The following is a 19,694-nucleotide window of genomic DNA, read 5'->3' as shown; positions in this document are numbered from 1 at the left end:
TAAGATGTGGACAAAATTAAGAAAAGTATGTATGAACAAAATGGGAATATCACTAAATGATAGAAAACATGAAAAGAAACCAAAAAGAAATGCAGCAGCTTAAAGGAATAATAATTGAAATGAAAAATTTGCTAGACTTATTTTTTTTTTTAAATATGTTTTTATTGATTTCAGAGAGGAAGGGAGAGGGAGAAGGAAACACTAATGATGAGAGAAAATTATTGATCAGCTGCCTCCTGCATGCCCCACATTGGGGATTGAACCCACAACCTGGGCATGTGCCCTGACTGGGAATTGAACCATGACCTCTGGTTCATAGGTTGACACTCAACTACTGAGCCACACTGGCCAGGCAACTTTTGCTTTTACTCTTAAATTACTTTAACATTGTATCTGGAAATAACAAATACCCATCACATTAATTAGCTTACTTTTGTTTATATTCTCCTAACTGTTTTCCTATTTAACATACATTTTTAGATCTCAATAAGAACAGATTTGAGAACCAATAATTAAGGGGTTTACCTTTAATTTTTTGTTGTTTTGCTTTAAATTTAGATATTCAAAGAGAAGAAGAAAAAGTGAAACGATCTGTGAAAGATGCTGCCAAGAAGGGTCAGAAAGATGTATGTGTGGTCCTGGCCAAGGAAATGATCAGGTCAAGGAAGGCTGTAAGCAAGCTCTATGCATCCAAAGCTCACATGAACTCTGTACTCATGGGGATGAAGAACCAGCTGGGTAAGAAGGCCATTGCCTAGCCGAAACCGGTTTGGCTCAGTGGATAGAGCGTCGGCCTGCGGACTGAAAGGTCCCAGGTTCGATTCCGGCCAAGGGCATGTACCTGGGTTGCGGGCACATCCCCAGTGGGAGATGTGCAGGAGGCAGCTGATCGATGTTTCTCACTCATCGATATTTCTAACTCTCTATCTCTCTCCCTTCCTCTCTGTAAAAAATCAATAAAATATATTTTTTTAAAAAAAGAAGGCCATTGCCTTACCACCACCTAGTCAAAACAAGAAGCGAGAAAGAGAGAAACATTTGTTTCCTCCTGTATACCTCCCCAACTGGGATCGAACCCACAACCCAGGCATGTACCCTGACTGGGAATTGAACCTGCAACCTTTTGGTGCATGGGATGACGCTCCAACCAACTGAGCCACCTGGCCAGGGCTTTAATTTTTATTTTATTTTTATCATTGTCTTAGTTTGGGTGTTATATAAAATGCAAAATATTACTATCATTAGTTTTATTGTTACTTTTCTTTTTGCCAGTGTTGTTGAAGTAATGGCAGTCTACACATAAAACTGCTTTGTTTAAAAGTTAGAATGTGCCTGGCTGGTGTGGCTCAGTGGTTGAGCATCGACCTATGAACCAGGAGGTCAGGGTTCGATTCCTGGTCAGGGCACATGCTTGTGTTTTAGGCTCAGCTCCCGGTAGAGGGAGTGCAGGAGGCAGCCAATCAATGATTTTCTCTCATCATTGATGTGTCTATCTTTCCCTTTCTCTCTGAAATCAATAAAGATAATATTTTTTAAAAAGTCAGAATGTAGGAGGGGATAAGGACATATTTGTAATACCTTAACTAATAAAGAATTAAAAAAAAAAAGTCAGAATGTATTTCCTCATGTCAGTGGTTCCCAAACTTATTTGGCCTACCGCCCCCTTTCCAGAAAAAATATTACTCAGCCCCTGGAAATTAATTTTTTTAAAATTTTAATAGCAGTTACTCATCACCCCCAAATGCACCTGTGGCCATCACCACCCCCCTGGATCGCTGCAGCGCCCACCGAGGGGCGGTAGCGCCCACTTTGGGAATCACTGCCTCAAGTGAACAGTGTTATAGAGTGACCTGAGAGTTGAGTCATAGTTAAACTTTGCATCCAGTTGGTTTCTGTTCTTACTTAATTTCTGTTAAGTGAAGACATCCTAATGCAGAACTATAGTTGCTCAGAATGGCAGCAAGTGACTGTCAGAAATCTATACTTAGTATGGGCTCAGAAATTATGGAGAAATTTTTCTCTAAAGAGTATTGTCAACTCTCTGTCAGATACTACATTGATGAGCACATCACACTCAAAAGTTAGAAGACTGAATTTTCATTTTAAAGGCTGGTTCCAAATTAGTACCTAATCCATTATTTGATTGTATTTAGCTCTGAAGGTATTTCTTTACATTCAGTTTTAATTTAACACTTTGATGTAGCTTTTAAATACTACTATGTTTAATGACTACCTCATCAGTTTCTTTCTCCAGATACTGGCGAAAATAATCATGGGTTGGGAAAGAGTAAAAATATGACAAACTCTTTGTACCACATCTTTTTAACTTTTTTTAAAAATATATTTTATTGATTTTTTACAAAGAGGAAGGGAGAGGGACAGAGAGTTAGAAACATCGATCAGCTGCGTCCTGCACACTTCCTACTGGGTATGTGCCCGCAACCAAGGTACATGCTCTTGGCCGGAATCGAACCTGGGACCCTTGAGTCTGCAGGCCGACGCTCTACCCACTGAGCCAAACCGTCCAGGGCCACATCTTTTTAACTTTTAAAAACTGTTATTTCAGCCCTAGAGTAATGTATTTAGGCTTGTTCAATACCAGATATATCACTTATCTCTATGCCTTTGAACAAACCAAGTGTTCAGTACCGTGAAGAAATAGTTTAATCTTATGTCATTTAAAAATATATATATTTTTATTGATTTCAGAGAGAAAGGGAGAGGGAGAGAGAGATAGAAACATCAATCAATGATGAGAGAAAATCATCGATTGGCTGCCTCCTACAACCCCTTATTGGGGATTGAGCCCATAAACTAGGCATGTACCCTGGCCAGGAATTGAACTGTGACCTCCTGGTTTATAGGTCAGTGCTCACCACTGAGCCACACAGGTTGGGCTTATCTGTCATTTTGAAAGCTCAAGTAAAATACTCTTGCCTTTTACAGCCAGCTTTGAACGTTTCATGTTTATTCCCTATTTTCATATTCCCTATTTTTATGCAACATGCTGAAAAGATGCATGTTCAGTTGACCATGAGAAACTTATTTTAAATTTTTTCATTATTTTTGTTACTGAATCAATATCAGAAAACATTTTGCTTATTGTGCCTTCTCTTCCCTACCCCACCTAGGAATTCAGCACTGTATGCATAGTCTCTTTTTTTCCCCAATTGCAAAGTAAAAGTATACAGGATAGTATAGTAGATACTATGTACCTATTGCCTAGAACCAATAAAATTTGATATTTTGTTATATTTGCCCCTTTAATATACCTTTCCAATTCCATTCCCTTCTCTCTCAACCTCCCTAGAGGAAACCAGTATCATGAATCTTAAAACTTGTATAAATGGTATTATACTATATATACCATTCGGTATCTTTGTACCATGTACCATTGTACTTTTGAAATATACTCAATGATAAATACGTACTTTAACTAGTGGATGGTATTCCATTATATGGGTGTATCATATTTTATTTTTGTTTCCCCCATTGATGAGCATTTAGGCTATTTCCAGTTTTTGCTGTTACTAACAGTGCTGCTGTGAATGTCTTTTCACTCTTGCGCACGTCAAGTGGTTTCTTTAGGACAGTTATATACGCAGAGTGGAATAGCTGGATTTAAGTTATTCTAGAATTGCAAAATTACTCTCTACAGAGGTTTTACTAATATATATATCCACTGAGCCAAACCGGCTAGGGCAGGGGTGGGCAAACTTTTTGACTCGAGGGCCACAATGGGTTCTTAAACTGGACCGGAGGGCCGGAACAAAAGCATGGATGGAGTGTTTGTGTGAACTAATATAAATTCCAAGTAAACATCATTACATAAAAGGGTACGGTCTTTTTTTTTTTTTAGTTTTATTCATTTCAAACGGGCCGGATCCGGCCCGCGGGCAGTAGTTTGCCCACGGCTGGGCTAGGGTAAGAAGGCAGTTTTTATAGCTATTAAAAGCAAGAGTTCTTAGAGACACGTTCAAATTGAGATGCGCTGTGGCTACGGAGCAGATAAAATGCAGTGGGAGTTCATAGGAAAAGTATTTGGGGGAGAATCAGGGAGGCAGCTGAGTAGAGGAACTAGGGTGCAGGTGAAGTATTTCAAGCTGTGTTCAGCCAACAGCACTTGATTCAGTTTGATGAGAGTGCATTAAGGGGAGCAGTGGGAGGTAACGCTGCAAAGGTAATTTGGAGTCAAGCTGAGAGTTAAGCTGAGGAATTGTGATTTCATTTCCTAGGCAGTGGAGAGCCTTGGCACACGTAAGCACAGGCTGCAGATGCAGCAGGTGGGGCAGTGGGACCTGGGAGGTAGTGGGCAGAGCCTGAGTAGTCAGTCCACTGGGATGGCCTGGAAGAGAGGGCGAGAGGAGGAACCGTTCTGCATGCAGGGTAAACGGACTTGGTGAAGGTGTAAACAAGCCGGAGATGCGCCAAACCCCTGAACTTGGAAAGACTGCAGGGCCATTAAGACACTGGAAACCTAGGGAGAGTGAGAGGCCTGGGAGGAAAGGAGATTCTGTTGGGCTGTTCAGATCACTGGATGAGGGTCACCTGGCTTCCCCAGCACCAATGTGCTGCCTGGTGAGAGGAACCCCCAGGGAGAGAATTGAGAGGGTTTATAATAGGGTGTTGCTTGTTGATGAATTAAATACAGCAGAGAAGGTACGTGAGGGTAGGACTTGGGACAGGCAAGAGGGAGGAGTCTACATTTAGGGAGTGAGAAAGGAGGAAACCAGAAATGGTGTAATGAGAGTTCCTGAGCGGTCTTGCTTCAAATGTGCCCTCCCCCCTCCCCCCAGGCCTGTTGCTGCTTTGAAAACCCACCATTTGATGCAGTCGTTCCTTTTCCTAAAATGCAGTTGTTAAAATGCAGATGTCCCTGGGAGGGTGATATGCTAAGCCTTGTCAGCTATGAATACGTTGTCATGATCAGATGCTTTCCAGGTGAAGCTTTCTGACAGCAGCTTCCCACAGAATAAGACAGATGATGAGTGTGTTTTGATTGAGAGGAGAAAGTGAAGAGAGATGTTCAAAGGTGGGGCAAGAAATAGAATTACCATATCATCTGGCAATTCCACTGCTGGGTGTCCACTCAAAAGGATTGAAAGCAGGGATTCAGACAGGTAATTGTGCACCCATGTTCCTAGCAGCGTATTCACAATGTGCAAAAGGTAAAGGCAGCCTGATGTCCACTGAAGAATGAAGAGATAAAATGTGATTTATACAAAAAATTGAATATTCTTCATCTTTAACACACATTACAAATGGCTACACCTTGAAGGCATGTGAAGTGAAATACACCTGTCACAAAAGGACAGATATAGCGGCATAGATAAACACCTGAAATTGCTGCCTCGCACAACCACTTCAAAAATACAACTTAAAGACAAACGGACATCATCCAGAACCACAGGAAGGCTGGCTGAGAGGAAATTCTACAACTAGAAGGAAAGAGAAAAGCACACTGAGACTCAGAGGAGGTGCGGAAGTAAAGTGCAGAGGTACGGAGGCGCACGAGGCAAGGGCTGGCAACTGAGGACGTGGCGCATGCGGACAGGGCTGGCAGCTGAGGATATGGTTGTCTTTTTCATTCGGGAGGGAGGCACAAGCTCTCGACTGCTCTGAACTCCAGTTCCAGGCGAGTCTCTGGGGACCCAGACTCATACGGGGAGAAACTGGACTGTCTGGCGGGCAGAACTCAAGGGCAGCCTTTTTTTTTAGCGAGGGACACTGAGATCCGGGACCTCTTAGGGCAGGACTGAGGATCAGCTATAGTTGTTTGCTCCACCCTGTTGATTCCCTGAGACCCAGCCCCACCCAAGCTGTGCACAGAGGCTTTTGCATATGAATGGTCTGGCCCTTTGCAATCTAAAAGTACCTAACAAACATCAGCTGGATCAGAGAGACCCAGAACATCCAAAAGAAGGCCCAAGGCCCCACAGCAGCTTGCATTGCTTCACAGCTGGGCCTCATTTGGGCACCTCCAAATCCCAAACAAATAAGAGGAATCTGCAGATCTCTCCATAGCTCCTGCTGGGTAACCTCAGGCAGAGGCTAAATTAGCACCTCCTTAGAGATCCAAGAACCAGTGTACCCAGTGGTCAGAGTGGGACCATCCAGATTACAACTCCTCAGATCAATAAGGGACACACTCAGGAGGAAGACTCAGTGAGCACCAAAGCCCCACTGAAGCAAGTCTTGCCCCAGAAGGGTGTCTCCAGCACAGAAGTTCTCCCACCGCAGACACAGCTGATTCTCACAGCCAATTGGCCTGGAGGTCAATTCCTCCCAGTGATACCTACAGCAATCAAAGCTTAACTACAACAAGACTGTGCACAAAGCCCACAAAGGGGTGCACCAAGAGTGTCCACCTCAGGTAATTTGGGAGGCTGAGCCACTGGGCCCTATAGGACACCTAGCACAGAAAGCCACTCTACCAACACAGGGAAGCATAAAAAATGCAGAGACAAAGAAACAGGACACAAATGACAGAAATGGAGGAAAGCAAATGACTGGATATAGAGTTCAAAACCACGGTTATAAGGTTTTTCAAGAATTTTCTAGAAACCGCCAATAAATTTAGTGAGACCCTCGATAAATCTAGTGAGACCCTCGAGGATATGAAAAAGGACCAACTAGACATTAAGCATACACTGACTGAAATAAAGAATATTATACAGAGATCCAACAGCAGACTAGAGGATCGCAAGAATCAAGTCAAAGATTTGAAATACGAAGAAGCAAAAAACACCCAACCAGAAAAACAAAAAGAAAAAAGGATCCAAAAATATGAAGATAGTGTAAGGAGCCTCTGGGACAACTTCAAGCATACCAACATCTGAATTATGGGGGTGCCAGAAGAAGAGAGAGAGCAAGATACTGAAAACCTATTTGAAGAAATAATGACAGAAAACTTCCCCTACCTGGTGAAAGAAATAGACTTACAAGTCCTGGAAGCGCAGAGAACCCCAAACAAAAGGAATCCAAAGAGGACCACACCAAGACACATCATCATTAAAATGCCAAGAGCAAAAGACAAAGAGAAAATCTTAAAAGCAGCAAGAGAAAAACAGTCAGTTACCTACAAGGGAGTACCCATAAGATTGTCAGCTGATTTCTCAACAGAAACTATGCAGGCCAGAAGGGAGTGGCAAGAAATATTCAAAGTGATGAATACCAAGAACCTACAACCAAGATTACTTTATCCAGCAAAGCTATCATTCAGAATTGAAGGTCAGATAAAGAGCTTCACAGATAAGAAAAAGCTAAAGGAGTTCATCACCACCAAACCAGTATTATATGAAATGCTGAAAGGTATTCTTTAAGAAGAAGAAGGAGAAGGAGAAGGAGAAGGAGAGGGAGGGGGAGGGGGGAGGGGGAGGGGGAGGAGGAGGAGGTAAAGATAAAAATTATGAACAAGAAATACATATCTATCAACAAGTGAATCTAAAAATCAAGTGAATAAATAATCTGATGAACAGAATAAACTGGTGAATATAATAGAATAAGGGGCATAGAAAGGGAGTGGACTGACAATTCTAGGGGGGGAAGGGGTGTGGGAGGTGCGGGAAGAGACTGGACAAAAATTGTACACCTATGGATGAGGACAGGATTGGGGGGGGCGTTTAAAGGCAGAGTGTGGGCTGGGAACCGGGTGGAGGGGAGCTATGGGGAGAAAAAGAGGAACAACTGTAATCTGAACAATGAAGATTTTTTTTAAAAAAAGGACAAATACTATGATTCCATTCCTATCAGGTACCTAAAATACTCAAATTCATAAAGAGAGAAAGTGTAATGGTGGCGCCAGGAGTTGGAGGGAGGAGGGAGATAGGAAGTTAAAAGTTAATGGTACAGAATTTCTGTTTGGGAAGTTTGAGGAAAGTTCTGGAGAGATAGTGGTGATGGTGTACAACGTGAATGTACTTAATGTCATCAAACTGTACAGTTAAAACAGTAAAAGTTATGCTATAAATGTTTTGCCACTAAGCCCTTGAGTGCTGGGGGCAGAGTGTCTAGAGGGGCAGTAAAGGGAGGGCCAGACAGGGCAGCACCTCTCCTAGGCACCTGTTGTGATTTTCTTCTCTCTTGCTTTGTTTCATTCCATGCTTTGATTGGAGTACTTGAAAGTGAGTGTACAAAGTGTGGATCTTTGAGGTGAAACATCACATTTGTGAAATTTAAACTGATTTGTTGATCAAAGCACATTTTTAATAATTTATTAGTATTTTTAACTTAAAAGTTACGTAGGCTTGCTGTAACTTTAATTCCAGTTGCAGTAGCTCTTCTGGCTTAGTCAGTGATTCCCAGTGGGCGGCAGGTTTGCCCTTCAGGGGACGTTGGGCAGATTTGAGACATTTTTGGTTGTCAGAACTGGGGAAGGAGGAATGTTGCTATTGGCATTTAGAGGGTAGAAGCCAGGGATGCTGCTAAACATCCTAGAATGTATAAAGCAGCCAATACAATAAACAAATACACAAAATAAAAAGTGAATGTTCACCAATTCCCCTGTCTCTGCCTCAGCCCTCTTACCCACCAGTAACCACAGGGACTGTTATGCAGCTTGCTTTTTTCAGTCTAACAGTTTGTCATTTTAACAGGAACAGACTTTTCTCTTTATTTGGCATTAAACATTTAACTGTCTTCTAGCATATGAAAGATTAAAATTCAGTTTTTTTAAGGCTTGCTGAGCAATAATCTTCTAAAATAAATATGTATCTATGTTATGTATTGTCCATTGTCCATAGTAGTGTTTATTTAGTGGTTTTAAATGTTTTTCTTCAAAAGTTTTACAAATTCAAATTTTATAGTGCATAATAATTATCTTTTTCCAATAAAATTATTTTCCCTTGAACAAACAAAATACAACACTGAAATGTTTTAAAGGGTTAGAAACAACCACCTCCCTAACAAATTGATGGTTTCCATTTGTTTCATATTCAGTTTTAGTTGTTAATCTTATGAATGCTGCTTTTATGCAGCTGTAAATAGTGTGTAAGAACACACAGCTGGCATTGAAGTGAGAGTGGCACAAGGGGGTCGTTCCTCTAAAAGGTTAAAGTCCTGTCCCTTTAGCACCTAGATAATCAGAAAGCTACATTCTCACACTCCTCCCACCTTAGCTTTGATTCCCATAGAAATGCCTTTACTGAGCTATGTTTTGATAGTATTCCTTTGCTTTATTTAATGGAAAATAATCAGCCATATTAAGAATATTTCTATAACCTCTATACAGTTACCTATACAGTCAGTAAAGATCGTGATCATGTCATCATTTTAGAACCTACTGGTGGGAAAAAAATTATCTTTCTCATCATTGATGTCCTTCCTCTCTGAAATCAATAAAAATATATATTAAAATTTTTTTTAAATCAACAAATAAATGCTGAGGAGGATGTGGAGAAAAGCAAACTCTTGTGCAGCCACTGTGGTTAACTGTGGAAGTCCCTCAAAATACTAAAAATAGACTGTCATACCACCCAGCAATTACACTTCTGGATATATATATACACACAAAGAAAACAAAAACACTAATTCGAAGAAAAGATATACACAGCCCTGTGTTCATTGCAGTATTATTTATAACTAGAGGCCCAGTGCACGAAATTCGTGCACGGGGGGGGGGGGGGGGGGGTCCCTCAGCCTGGCCTGCACCCTCTCCAATCTGGGATCCCTCTCGCAATCCAGAACCACTGGCTCCTAAGCGCTCACCTGCCCGCCTGCCTGATGGCCCTAACTGCTCTCCCCTGCTGGCCTGATCCCCCTAACTGCTCTCCCCTCCTGGCCTGATCCCACTAACTGCCTAACTGCTCTCCCCTGCTGGCCTGATCCCCCTAACTGCTCTCCCCTCCTGGCCTGATCCCCCTAACTGCCTATCTGCTCTCCCCTCCTGGCATGATCCCCCTAACTGCCCATCTGCTCTCCCTTCCTCTCCGCACCTTCAGACCCAGGGCGGGCAGTGCAGTGTGCCTGGTGCGCCTCCACTGGGGGCACGGGGAGGAAGGGACACCCCCCCCCCCCCCCCCCCCCCCGCACAGGGGCAGCCTCATGTCCCGGTGGCGCAAGTCCCTGCCCCCATTCCCACCCACCAGCTCCACTGTGCTCGAAGCCTGTTGAACGGTCTTGACTGGGACATCATTAGCAACCTAGGTATCAGTAGGTGAATGGATAAAAAAGAATTGGTATGTGATACATAGATATGCATATGATCTCAGAATACAGACAGTTTTTCCCTAGCAAGGAACTGTAACCATCTTACGTTGACACGCACATATACTCACTGTCTCTTTTCCTGATTTCTCTCATTTTCCTGACATCCAGCAGCAGGTTCCTCACAGAGCGGCTGTAGTCCACATGCTGGTTTGTAAAGAGCACTACGTGGGTAGCCTAAAGCCTTGTTTTCCAGTGTGACCCTGGCCAGGTCCAGAGCTATTCCTCACATGTGTGACTCACCTGGATGCCGTGGTCACTCCTGGCCGGCTTCCTTCCCTAAGGTCAGCTGCAGGCCTTCGGGTCCCTCTCCGCACTGGCCAGTTGATGTGCATGCTCAGTGTTAGCAAGGTAGCACACAGCTTAGGAAAGTCAGTTCCTTGTGTATTCCGCAGATACATTAATGGCTTTGGAAATTCACATACTACTGTTTCCTTAGAATGGCTTGTCATTTTACTCTCTTTTTTTCATCCTGTGGTCCCTTCTATTGAGTAGTCCTTCTCTTTCAGCGGTTTTGCGAGTGGCTGGTTCCCTGCAGAAGAGCACAGAAGTGATGAAGGCCATGCAGACTCTCGTGAAGATCCCAGAAATCCAGGCCACCATGCGGGAGCTGTCCAAAGAGATGATGAAGGTGACCTGGGGCTAACCCTGCATCCCGAGAAGTGTCATGCTCAGCAGGTGGCAGAGGCTTGGGCTGGGTTGGGCAGGAATGGGCAGACCACTGTGGCCAGATACTGAGGACAGAGGAACAGCAGTTAATATCAGTTGAAACCACCTGAGCTGAGCATGGCAGAGGCTGGGTCAGATTGCCAGAGTGCCCCTTAGAGGAAGTGAAAGTGTACCCAGACCTCAGGGGAGGTTGGGACCCAGGGAACGGGAACCTGGGGTTTACAGGCTCCGACAGGAATACAGAGACAAGAAGAGCCCAGGTTCCTCCATCTGCTCCAGGGGAATGTTAGAGAAGCTGGCATGGGGGGTCGTTCCTCCCTCGCCAGCAAACTTTTGGTAATTTTTTTTCTGTGAAGGGCCAGATATTAAATGTAATTTCTATTTTGTGGGCCATATATCTTTGTTACAACTACTCAACACTGCTTTGTAGTGTAAAAGCAGCCATACATAATATGTAAACAACTGAGAGTTACTGTGTTCCAATAAAACTTTATTTACAAAAGCAGAGAGTACACTGATTGCAATCTGAGGGCTGTGGTTGGCTGGTGCCCGTTAGACTAGAGAAGGAGAGGCTGAAAACCAATTAGAAAGCAGTGAACACCTGCCATCCCAGGACTGGGGCCTTGCAAGGACCTTGCTGCTGGACAGGGCTCAGGAGGGTGTTGTTACTGAGCCCTCTGCCAGCCATTGGTGCATCCCACATTCTGTCCTCTCAAGCCCACCCAGCGACCCTGTGAGGTAGGTGTTTTATCCCCTTTTACACAGGAGGAACCTGAATCTTGAAGTTGCCAAGTAACTTACAAGTAATGTTGGTAGTAAGTGGCAGATCTGGGCTTGTCTGACCTTATCACCTGAGCTGCCTCAGAGGAAGTGGTGTAGGAAGTGTCTTGTGCAGGTGTTTGCCAAGACAGGTCGGGACACTCAGGCATCTGTCTGCAAGTTGTTCCCCAAGCACCGCCGTTGTAGTGTGGGGTGCTTTGTGAAGCTCTGCCGATAGCAGTGAGAGGCCCACCTCCAAGCTTAGTGCTAAATTTGGAGAAGAGGTTCCTTTTCGCCCTTTGCCTTTTGGCAGAGAGGGCAGCATCCAGGGTTTCCTGTGGCCAACAGTCTTGTGTGTTAGCCCGCAGAAGGGTGGACTGGCCTGGGAGACACTGAAGTTCACTGGGCACTTGCCCTTAAAGGTATCTTTTGAGAACAGATTTAACTGTTGGAAGTGACCTGGTTTATTCTGTGTTTAGGCAGGGATCATAGAAGAGATGTTGGAGGACACTTTTGAAAGCATGGAAGACCAGGAAGAAATGGAAGAAGAAGCAGAAATGGAAATTGACAAAATTCTGTTTGAAATTACAGCAGGTATGACCCTGACATTCATCCCTTCTCACCTCGTTTTATGGCCATTCTTCCTGCATTCACTAAATTAGCTAATAGCTTTTTCTTTAGGCTATAACTTCCTTACTTCTACATTTTTAATTTTAGATTGTGCAAGTTATTTCTTGAAAAATAAGCACATTATCTATAAACATCTTTTTTAAGACACAGAAATAAAGAGTTCTTTTAATTCCTAGAGTTTTCAAAGGTGAAAGGTGAAGTATTGGTGTCAAAAACTGCATTTGGGAGTTTGAATTGGTATAGAATTTCTAACTAACTGACCTAGATTGACTTCTGGTAGTTTACTCTAGTAATTAAAGATGGCTGAATGATTTAACTCAAGGATGTCTGTAGTAGTCTTGTTTATAATATTGAAAAGTTCTAAACAAGTTAAATGCCTAATAACAGAATATTGGTTAAGTCAAGTATGTTATATATGTTTTAATGGAATACATTATAGTTGTGATAGGTAATGTAGAAATAAATATATTAGTGACATGTAAATATGTTCACTATGCTTTATGTGAGAAAAACCTATGGAAATACACATTTTTATGTAAAAGTCACATCTATAGAAAAATAATAGTTATCTCTGAGTGATGGTTAATGAGGTTTATTTGGTTTTTTTCCCTGTTCTTTTTTAAAGTTATTTTTCTTTTTTTTTTTTTTTTCTTTTTTTTTCATTTAAATAATCTGTTTTTATTTATTTTTTTTTTTAATTAAATCTTTATTGTTCAGATTATTACATTTGTTCCTCTTTTTTCCCCCCATAACTCCCCTCCTTCCAGCTCCCACCCCACCCTCCACCCTCACTCCCCACCCACTGTGTTCATCCATAGGTGCATGATTTTTGTCCAGTCACTTCCCGCATCTCCCACACCCCTTTTTCCCCCAAGAATAGTCAGTCTATTCCCTTTCTATGTCCCTGATTCTATTATAATCACCAGTTCATTCTGTACATCAGGTTATTTATTCACTTGATTCTTAGATTCATTTGTTGATAGATGCATGTTTGTTGTTCATAATTTGTATCTTTACCTTTTTCTTCTTCTTCCTCTTCTTAAAGGATACCTTTCAGCATTTCATATAATACTGGTTTGGCGGTGATGAACTCCTTTAGCTTTTCCTTATCTGTGAAGCTCTTTATCTGACCTTCAATTCTGAATGATAGCTTTGCTGGATAAAGTAATCTTGGTTGTAGGTTCTTGGTATTCAGCACTTTGAAAATTTCTTGCCATTCCCTTCTGGCCTGCAAAGTTTCTGTTGAGAAATCAGCTGACAGTCGTATGGGTACTCCCTTGTAGGTAATTGAGCCTCTTTCTCTTGCTGCTTTTAAGATTTTCTCTTTGTCTTTTGCTCTTGGCATTTTAATGATGATGTGTCTTGGTGTGGTCCTCTTTGGATTCCTTTTGTTTGGGGTTCTCTGCGCTTCTTGGACCTGTAAGTCCATTTCTTTCACCAGGTGGGGGAAGTTTTCTGCCATTATTTCTTGAAATAGGTTTTCAATATCTTGCTGTCTCTCATCTTCTGGCACTCCAATGACTCTGATATTAGACCGCTTAAAGCTGTCCCAGAGGCTCCTTACACTATCTTCACACTTTCGGATTCTTTTTTCATTTTGCTTTTCCAATTGGGTGTTTTTTGTCGAATCTTTGGTTTGATTATTGTACTCCTCTGGTCTGCTATTGGGTATAATATTCTTTATTTCAGTCCGTGTATGCTTACTTTCTAATTTCTTTATCGTAGCATCGAGGGTCTCATTAGTTTTCGTGAGGTTCTGCACAAATTTATGGCAAGCCCTCAAAATTGCGATTCTTAGCTCCATATCCTCCATTTCTGTCATGTTTTTTTGTCTCCGCATCTTTTATGCTTTCTTGGTGCACCCCCTTGTGGTCTCTGTGCGCAGTCTTGTTCTAGCCAAGCCTTAATTGTTGTAGTTAACACTAGAGGGATTTGACCCTCAGGCCGACTGGCTATAGGAATCAGCTGTGCGGAAAAGTCTGTCTTCTGGGGAGGCGCTAATCCAGCCTTTGCCTGAGGCGATCGGCAAATGGCTGTGCGCAGGCTTTGGGCGGGGCGGGATCAACAGGGCGGGCGGAGGGAGCAGTTATGGCCACGCTCAGTCCCGTTCCCAGAGGCTCTGCTTCTCAGAACCCCGGCAGCCGCTGCAAACCTCGGAGAGAAAGCTGCCCTCAGGTTCCAACTGATGCCGGGTAATCCCGCTTCTCCCGTTTGAGTCTGGGTCCCTAGAGACTCGCCCGGATCTGGAGCCCAGAGTCTGAGACTCACTCCCGACAGAAAACGACAACCGTGCCCTCAGCCACCAGCCCGCTTTCGCGCGCACCTCGGTACCTTTGTATTTTCCACACTGCGCCGCCTCTGAGCCTCGATTTGCTGTTCTCTTTCCTTCTAGTTGTAGAGTCTCTCTTCAGCCAGCCTTCCTGTGGTTCTGGGTGATGTCCGTTCAGTCTTTTAGTTGTATTTTTGAAATGGTTGTTTGCGGCAGCGGTCTCCGGTGTTTACCTACGCCGCCATCTTGGTCGACTCCTAAAGTTATTTTTCACTTACAGTTGACATATAATATTATATTAGTTTCAGGTATACAACATAGTGATTAGACAATTGTATCCCTTTGAAGTGATTACCCTGATAAGTCTAGTACCCACCTGACACAATACATACATATATACATTTTTTAAAATTTCACTTATTGATATTGTTAGTGAGAAGGGAAAGGAGAAAGAGAAACATTGATTTGTTGTTCCATCTATTTAGGCATTCATTGATTAATTCTTGTATGTGTCCTGATTAGAGATCAAACCCATAACCTTGGTGTATTGGGATAACTCGCTAACTAACTGAGCTGCCCGGCCAGGGCACATATATAGTATTAACTATATTCCCTATGCTGTACTTTATATTCCTGTGACTATTTTTATAACTGGTAGTTTATACTTTATAATGACTTTCACCCATCTGCCCAACCCTTCTCTCATCTGTATCTATGAGTTTGTTTCTGTTTTGTTTGTTCATGTACTTTGTTTTTTACATTCCACGCATAAATGGAATCATGTGGTATTTGTCTTTCTCTGTATGACTTATTTCACTTAGTATAATACCCTCCAGGTCCATCCATGTTGTTGTGAATAGTAAGATTTCATTCTTTTTTATGGCCATTGTATGTATGTACCACATCTTCTTTATCCAGTCATGTATTGATGGACACTTAGGTGGCTTCCATATCTCGCCTGTTGTGTGTGAAATGACCTCTTTGTCTTTTATGATAGCCTTGGTTTTAAAGTCTTACTTTGTCTGATATAAGTATTGCTACTCCCAGCTTTTTTTAAATTTACATGAAATACCTTTTTCCATCTCTTTATTTGCAGTCTGTGTGTGTCTTTCCATCTAAAGTGGGTCTCTGTTGGCAGCATATATTGCCTTGTTTTCCAGATCACTGATTTGATCCTCTGCTTCATTTAATCTGCTATAGATTCTCACTAGTATATTCTTTCCCTGCTTCATCTAATCTGCTGTAGATTCCCTCTAGTATATTCGTTCCAGTTACTGTATTTTTCAGTTCTGACTTTTTATTTATTTTTTATTTTATTTTAATTTTTTATTGACTTTTTAAATATATTTTCAATCTATATCCTTTTTTCTGTTTTTATCTCTTTGTTGAAGTTCTCAGTGAGTTCATCTATTTTTCTCCCAAATTCATTGAGCATTTTTATAACCAATGTTTTGTGCTCTGTGTCTTGTAGATTGCTTGTCTCCATTTCTTTTAATTCTTTTTCTGAAGTTTTGTCCTAGTGTTTCCTTGGGGGCATGTTTTTTGTCTCCTCATTTTGGCTGACTCCCTGTGTTTGTTTCTGTGTATTATGTAGATCTGCTAGGTCTCCCAGTCTTGACAGAGTGAAGTTACATAGAAAGTGTCCTGTGTGGCTCATTGACACAGTCTCCTTGGTCATCTAAGCCAGGTGCTTCAGGTCCCCTTCGTGGGTTGTAGTTGAGGCCCGAATGCTGCCAGCATGTCCGCGGTTTGGTTTGACCCTCAGGCTGACTGGCTGTGAGTGCTGCCGCCAGTATAATGGACGAGGTGTGGTGCAGGGCTGACCCCACAGAGCTGGAGTCACTTTGGTGGGCTCTGGGGCCAGCCAAGTCTGACCCTAGGGTGTGTCAGTGGTGGAGCCGTTTGGTTCGGACTCTGGTCTGATCTGAAGCTGGCCACTAGGTTTGTTGGGTGTGAGGCCTCTTAGGAGTGGCTCTGGTGCAGGCCAAGGTCAGCCACCACTTGTGCTGGGCTTGGGACGACTTGGTAGGAGCTAAAGTGATCTGCACTTGTGTTGGTTTGGGAGGTGTTTGAGAGAGGCCACACTGAACCAAGGCTGGCTGCCACTTGTGCCAGGCTTGTGACCCTATGCTGGGCACTACGAGGTGAGCTCAGCCAGCTGCGACGCGTGCCTGCCTGGCTATGGCTGCTTAGTTGGAGCTACTCCATAGGCCACAACTGGCTCCACTTATGTCAGGCTTGGGGCCACCTGATAGGAGTTACAGTGTATGTGGAGACTCTTACCACTTGTGCTGGTCTTAGGAGACAATGCATGCTGAGCCAGCCATCACATGTGTGGGGTTTGTGGACCTTTGAAAAAGTCTGCAGTGCAAGTCTGTGGCGCCCACTACTCATGTGAGGTGTGCAGATTTAGGGGAAAGTCTGTAAATAGAGCTTAGGTGGGCTGCTTGTGTGAAAGAGCTGCTGGAAGGGGCTCAGACCAGGCAAGGGACTTGGGTGGGGCAGGGTTTTGGTATCACCAAGGCAGGGTGAGCGGTGTTGTTATTCAATTTAAACGAGAGAACAAATTTGGTACCTTCCAGTATCAACCCCTGGGGAGAGTTGCCTTCTCCCCTATCCCTCCAGCTCTTTCCCTGAAATGAGTCAGTTTAGTTCCTTCCCACATGCCCCTCCTCCCCATATGTCCCTGACGCTTTTCCAGCCACTGCCCCTGTGCTGGAACTTAGAGCCAGTGAGTTTGTGAACGAGTCAGTCTGTGTGGGCCCCACACAATCAGTACCTCAGTCTCTAGTGGCCCTTCGTGTTTCTCAGAAGCAACCCCTGCTCATCTTCACAGCCAGATATTATGGGCACTTCCCTTCCCAGCACTGGAAAGTCTGGTTTGTGGCTGAGTTCCCTCACTCTCCAGGGGGACCTCTGCAGCCGAGATACCCCTCCCATTTCTTTTCTTTTTTAAAAATATGTTTTGAGAGAGAGAGAGAGGGATAGAAACATCGATGAGAGAGAAACATCAACATCAATCAGCAGCTGCCTCTTGCAAGCTCCACACTGGGGATCAAGCCTGCAACCTGGGCATGTGCCCTGACTGGGAATCAAACCGGTCACCTCTTGCTGCATGGGTCGACGCTCAACCTCTGAGCCACACTGGCTAGCGGTTCCCTCCGTTTCTTAATTGCCACACCGTGCTTGTGAGATCCGCCCATTTCACATCAGTTCAGCTGGGTGTGAATTCTGTTCAGCTAGTCTTCAGGGGGTTCTCAGTGATGGTTCTATAATTCTCTTGTAGTTTTGATGTGATTGTGGGAGGAGGTGAGTACAGCATCTACTCTGCCATCTTGATCAGAAGTTGAGTTTTTAATCTTTTTTTTTACTTCTGGATTTTCTGAGTTTTATGTTTGATAAATATATATAAAATTGGTGAGATTTAATTTTTGTTTATTAATTTGTTTTAATTTGTTGGGGGAGAGAGGAGTAGTTACTCCATATTCCAGAAAAACATTTTTTGAAGATTTAGAAATAATTTAGTTAGATTTGAAATCTTCATGAATCTTGAAAATTAAGTATTCAATAGTGTTTAGGAATTTAGATCAAGAGCTTCAGAACCAAAATTCTTTTATTTTATTTTATTTTATTTTTTTCATCATCATTTATCTCCTCTGTGCCCTCTTCCACCTCTCCTACCCCCTCCCCCACAATCACTATCACCACACTGGTGTCCATGTCCATGAGGTGTCTCTCTCTCTCTCTCTCTCTCTCTCTCTCTCTCTCTCTCTCTCTCTCTCTCTCCCTTAGTCCCTCCATCGCCTCTGCCCCTGCCACCAGATCTGTTTGCCTGCTTTTATGAGTCTGTCCCTATTGTGCTTGGTAGTTCAGTTTGTTCATTCAGAACCAAAATTTTTAAAATCAAAATCTTTATGGTTATTACGACTTTGGTGTCATTACAGTTGGTATTTGCACATTTGTCATCATGAGCCAAACCTCACCAAAACAGCTTGTTTCATTGCCCCTTCTCTGTCAGACTGACCCTGGCATGAAAAGCGGGAAGAGGATGGACCATGGCTAAGCCAATGTGTTGTTGATCTGCTCCCTGTTTCTTTTCAGGGGCCTTGGGCAAAGCACCTAGTAAAGTGACTGATGCCCTTCCAGAGCCTGAACCTCCAGGAGCCACGGCTGCCTCAGAGGAGGAGGAGGAAGAGGAGGAGGTGCTGGAGGCCATGCAGTCGCGGCTGGCCACACTCCGCAGCTAGGGCCGCCCAGCTGTGCCCGAAGCTCTTCCATGGACCGCCCGCCAGGTGTGCGCACACTCCGCTGAACGGCCGCTATTTATGTATCTCTTGCACTACACCTCTGTGAGGAAGCTTTGCATTCTGGAGAAGGTTTTCTTCACTCTCTGCAGAGGTTTTGGGGTCTCAAAGGATTGTTCTGGGGACGTGCTATAATAAATGCATCATTTACAGGAGTAGAAACAGAAGAATCCTTTCGGAGGTAGGGCAAAGAATTTGGTCTCCTCGCAAAACACTTCTGAGAATAGAGTTCATTGCCTGATATGGAGGACTCTACATTTTTTTTGTCTGTAAAACACTATATGAATGGATTTTAATAAATGTCTGCTTTAACACTTGGTCTCCTTTTAGGTTGTCATGTGCAATGAACTTTCCAGGTGTTTGCTCTTCCAAATTATTTCATAATGGAAGTAATTTGGAAAGAGAGCATAAGACTTGGAAGCTCAGGAGAAGGGCTTCTCCCCTGTAGATGCTTCTCCCCAGCCTTCACAGACGTAGCGTGGGAGCCACTGTGCGCTTTTTGCCATCTGTTTAACTAAAAAGATGCTTGGAGATTATGACCCTTTGTCCTGTTTCAGTGGCTGTTTAACGTCCTGAAGGATATGTAGAGGGAGGGAAGGTGGGCTTTTCTTCCCTTCCTTCCCATTGCAAGTTGTATCCAGTGCAAAGAGCGATGAGATTAGGACTTTTTCAGATTGCCTGATCCTGCTTTGAGCTGATTGTCTTGGGTGCATGGGATATGGGTCTACCCATAAGTGCTTTCTCTAAGCCAGGGCTGACCAGGGAGAGACATGGTGTGGCCATGCATTATAATCAACTCTCACACATCTGAAATATTCCTGTGTTACATGTATAAATAATTCAGGAGCAGTTTATATTTG

At 43.3% G+C, this 19,694-nt stretch overlaps 1 protein-coding gene across 2 annotated transcripts in view; it reads left to right on the top strand.

Moving 5' to 3' along the window:
• Positions 1–19,148, top strand: part of CHMP3 (charged multivesicular body protein 3) — a 42,535-nt gene extending 23,387 nt beyond the window's left edge. For both annotated transcript variants that reach the window (XM_070429652.1, XM_070429653.1), the window contains 4 exons: positions 559–738; positions 10,713–10,834; positions 12,111–12,225; positions 18,632–19,148. In XM_070429652.1, coding sequence (XP_070285753.1) covers positions 559–738; positions 10,713–10,834; positions 12,111–12,225; positions 18,632–18,777 — 563 coding nt within the window. In that variant the 3' untranslated portion in view covers positions 18,778–19,148. The remainder of the gene's footprint in view (positions 1–558; positions 739–10,712; positions 10,835–12,110; positions 12,226–18,631) is intronic.
• Positions 19,149–19,694: the final 546 nt, after the last annotated feature.

The sequence above is a fragment of the Myotis yumanensis genome, unplaced genomic scaffold (assembly GCF_028538775.1).
Source record: "Myotis yumanensis isolate MYYU_CA2020_CCGP unplaced genomic scaffold, mMyoYum1.0.hap1 SCAF_11, whole genome shotgun sequence".
Taxonomy (NCBI): domain Eukaryota; kingdom Metazoa; phylum Chordata; class Mammalia; order Chiroptera; family Vespertilionidae; genus Myotis; species Myotis yumanensis.
Note: the sequence above shows the minus strand (reverse complement) of the source record. Positions and strands in the feature narration are given on the sequence as shown.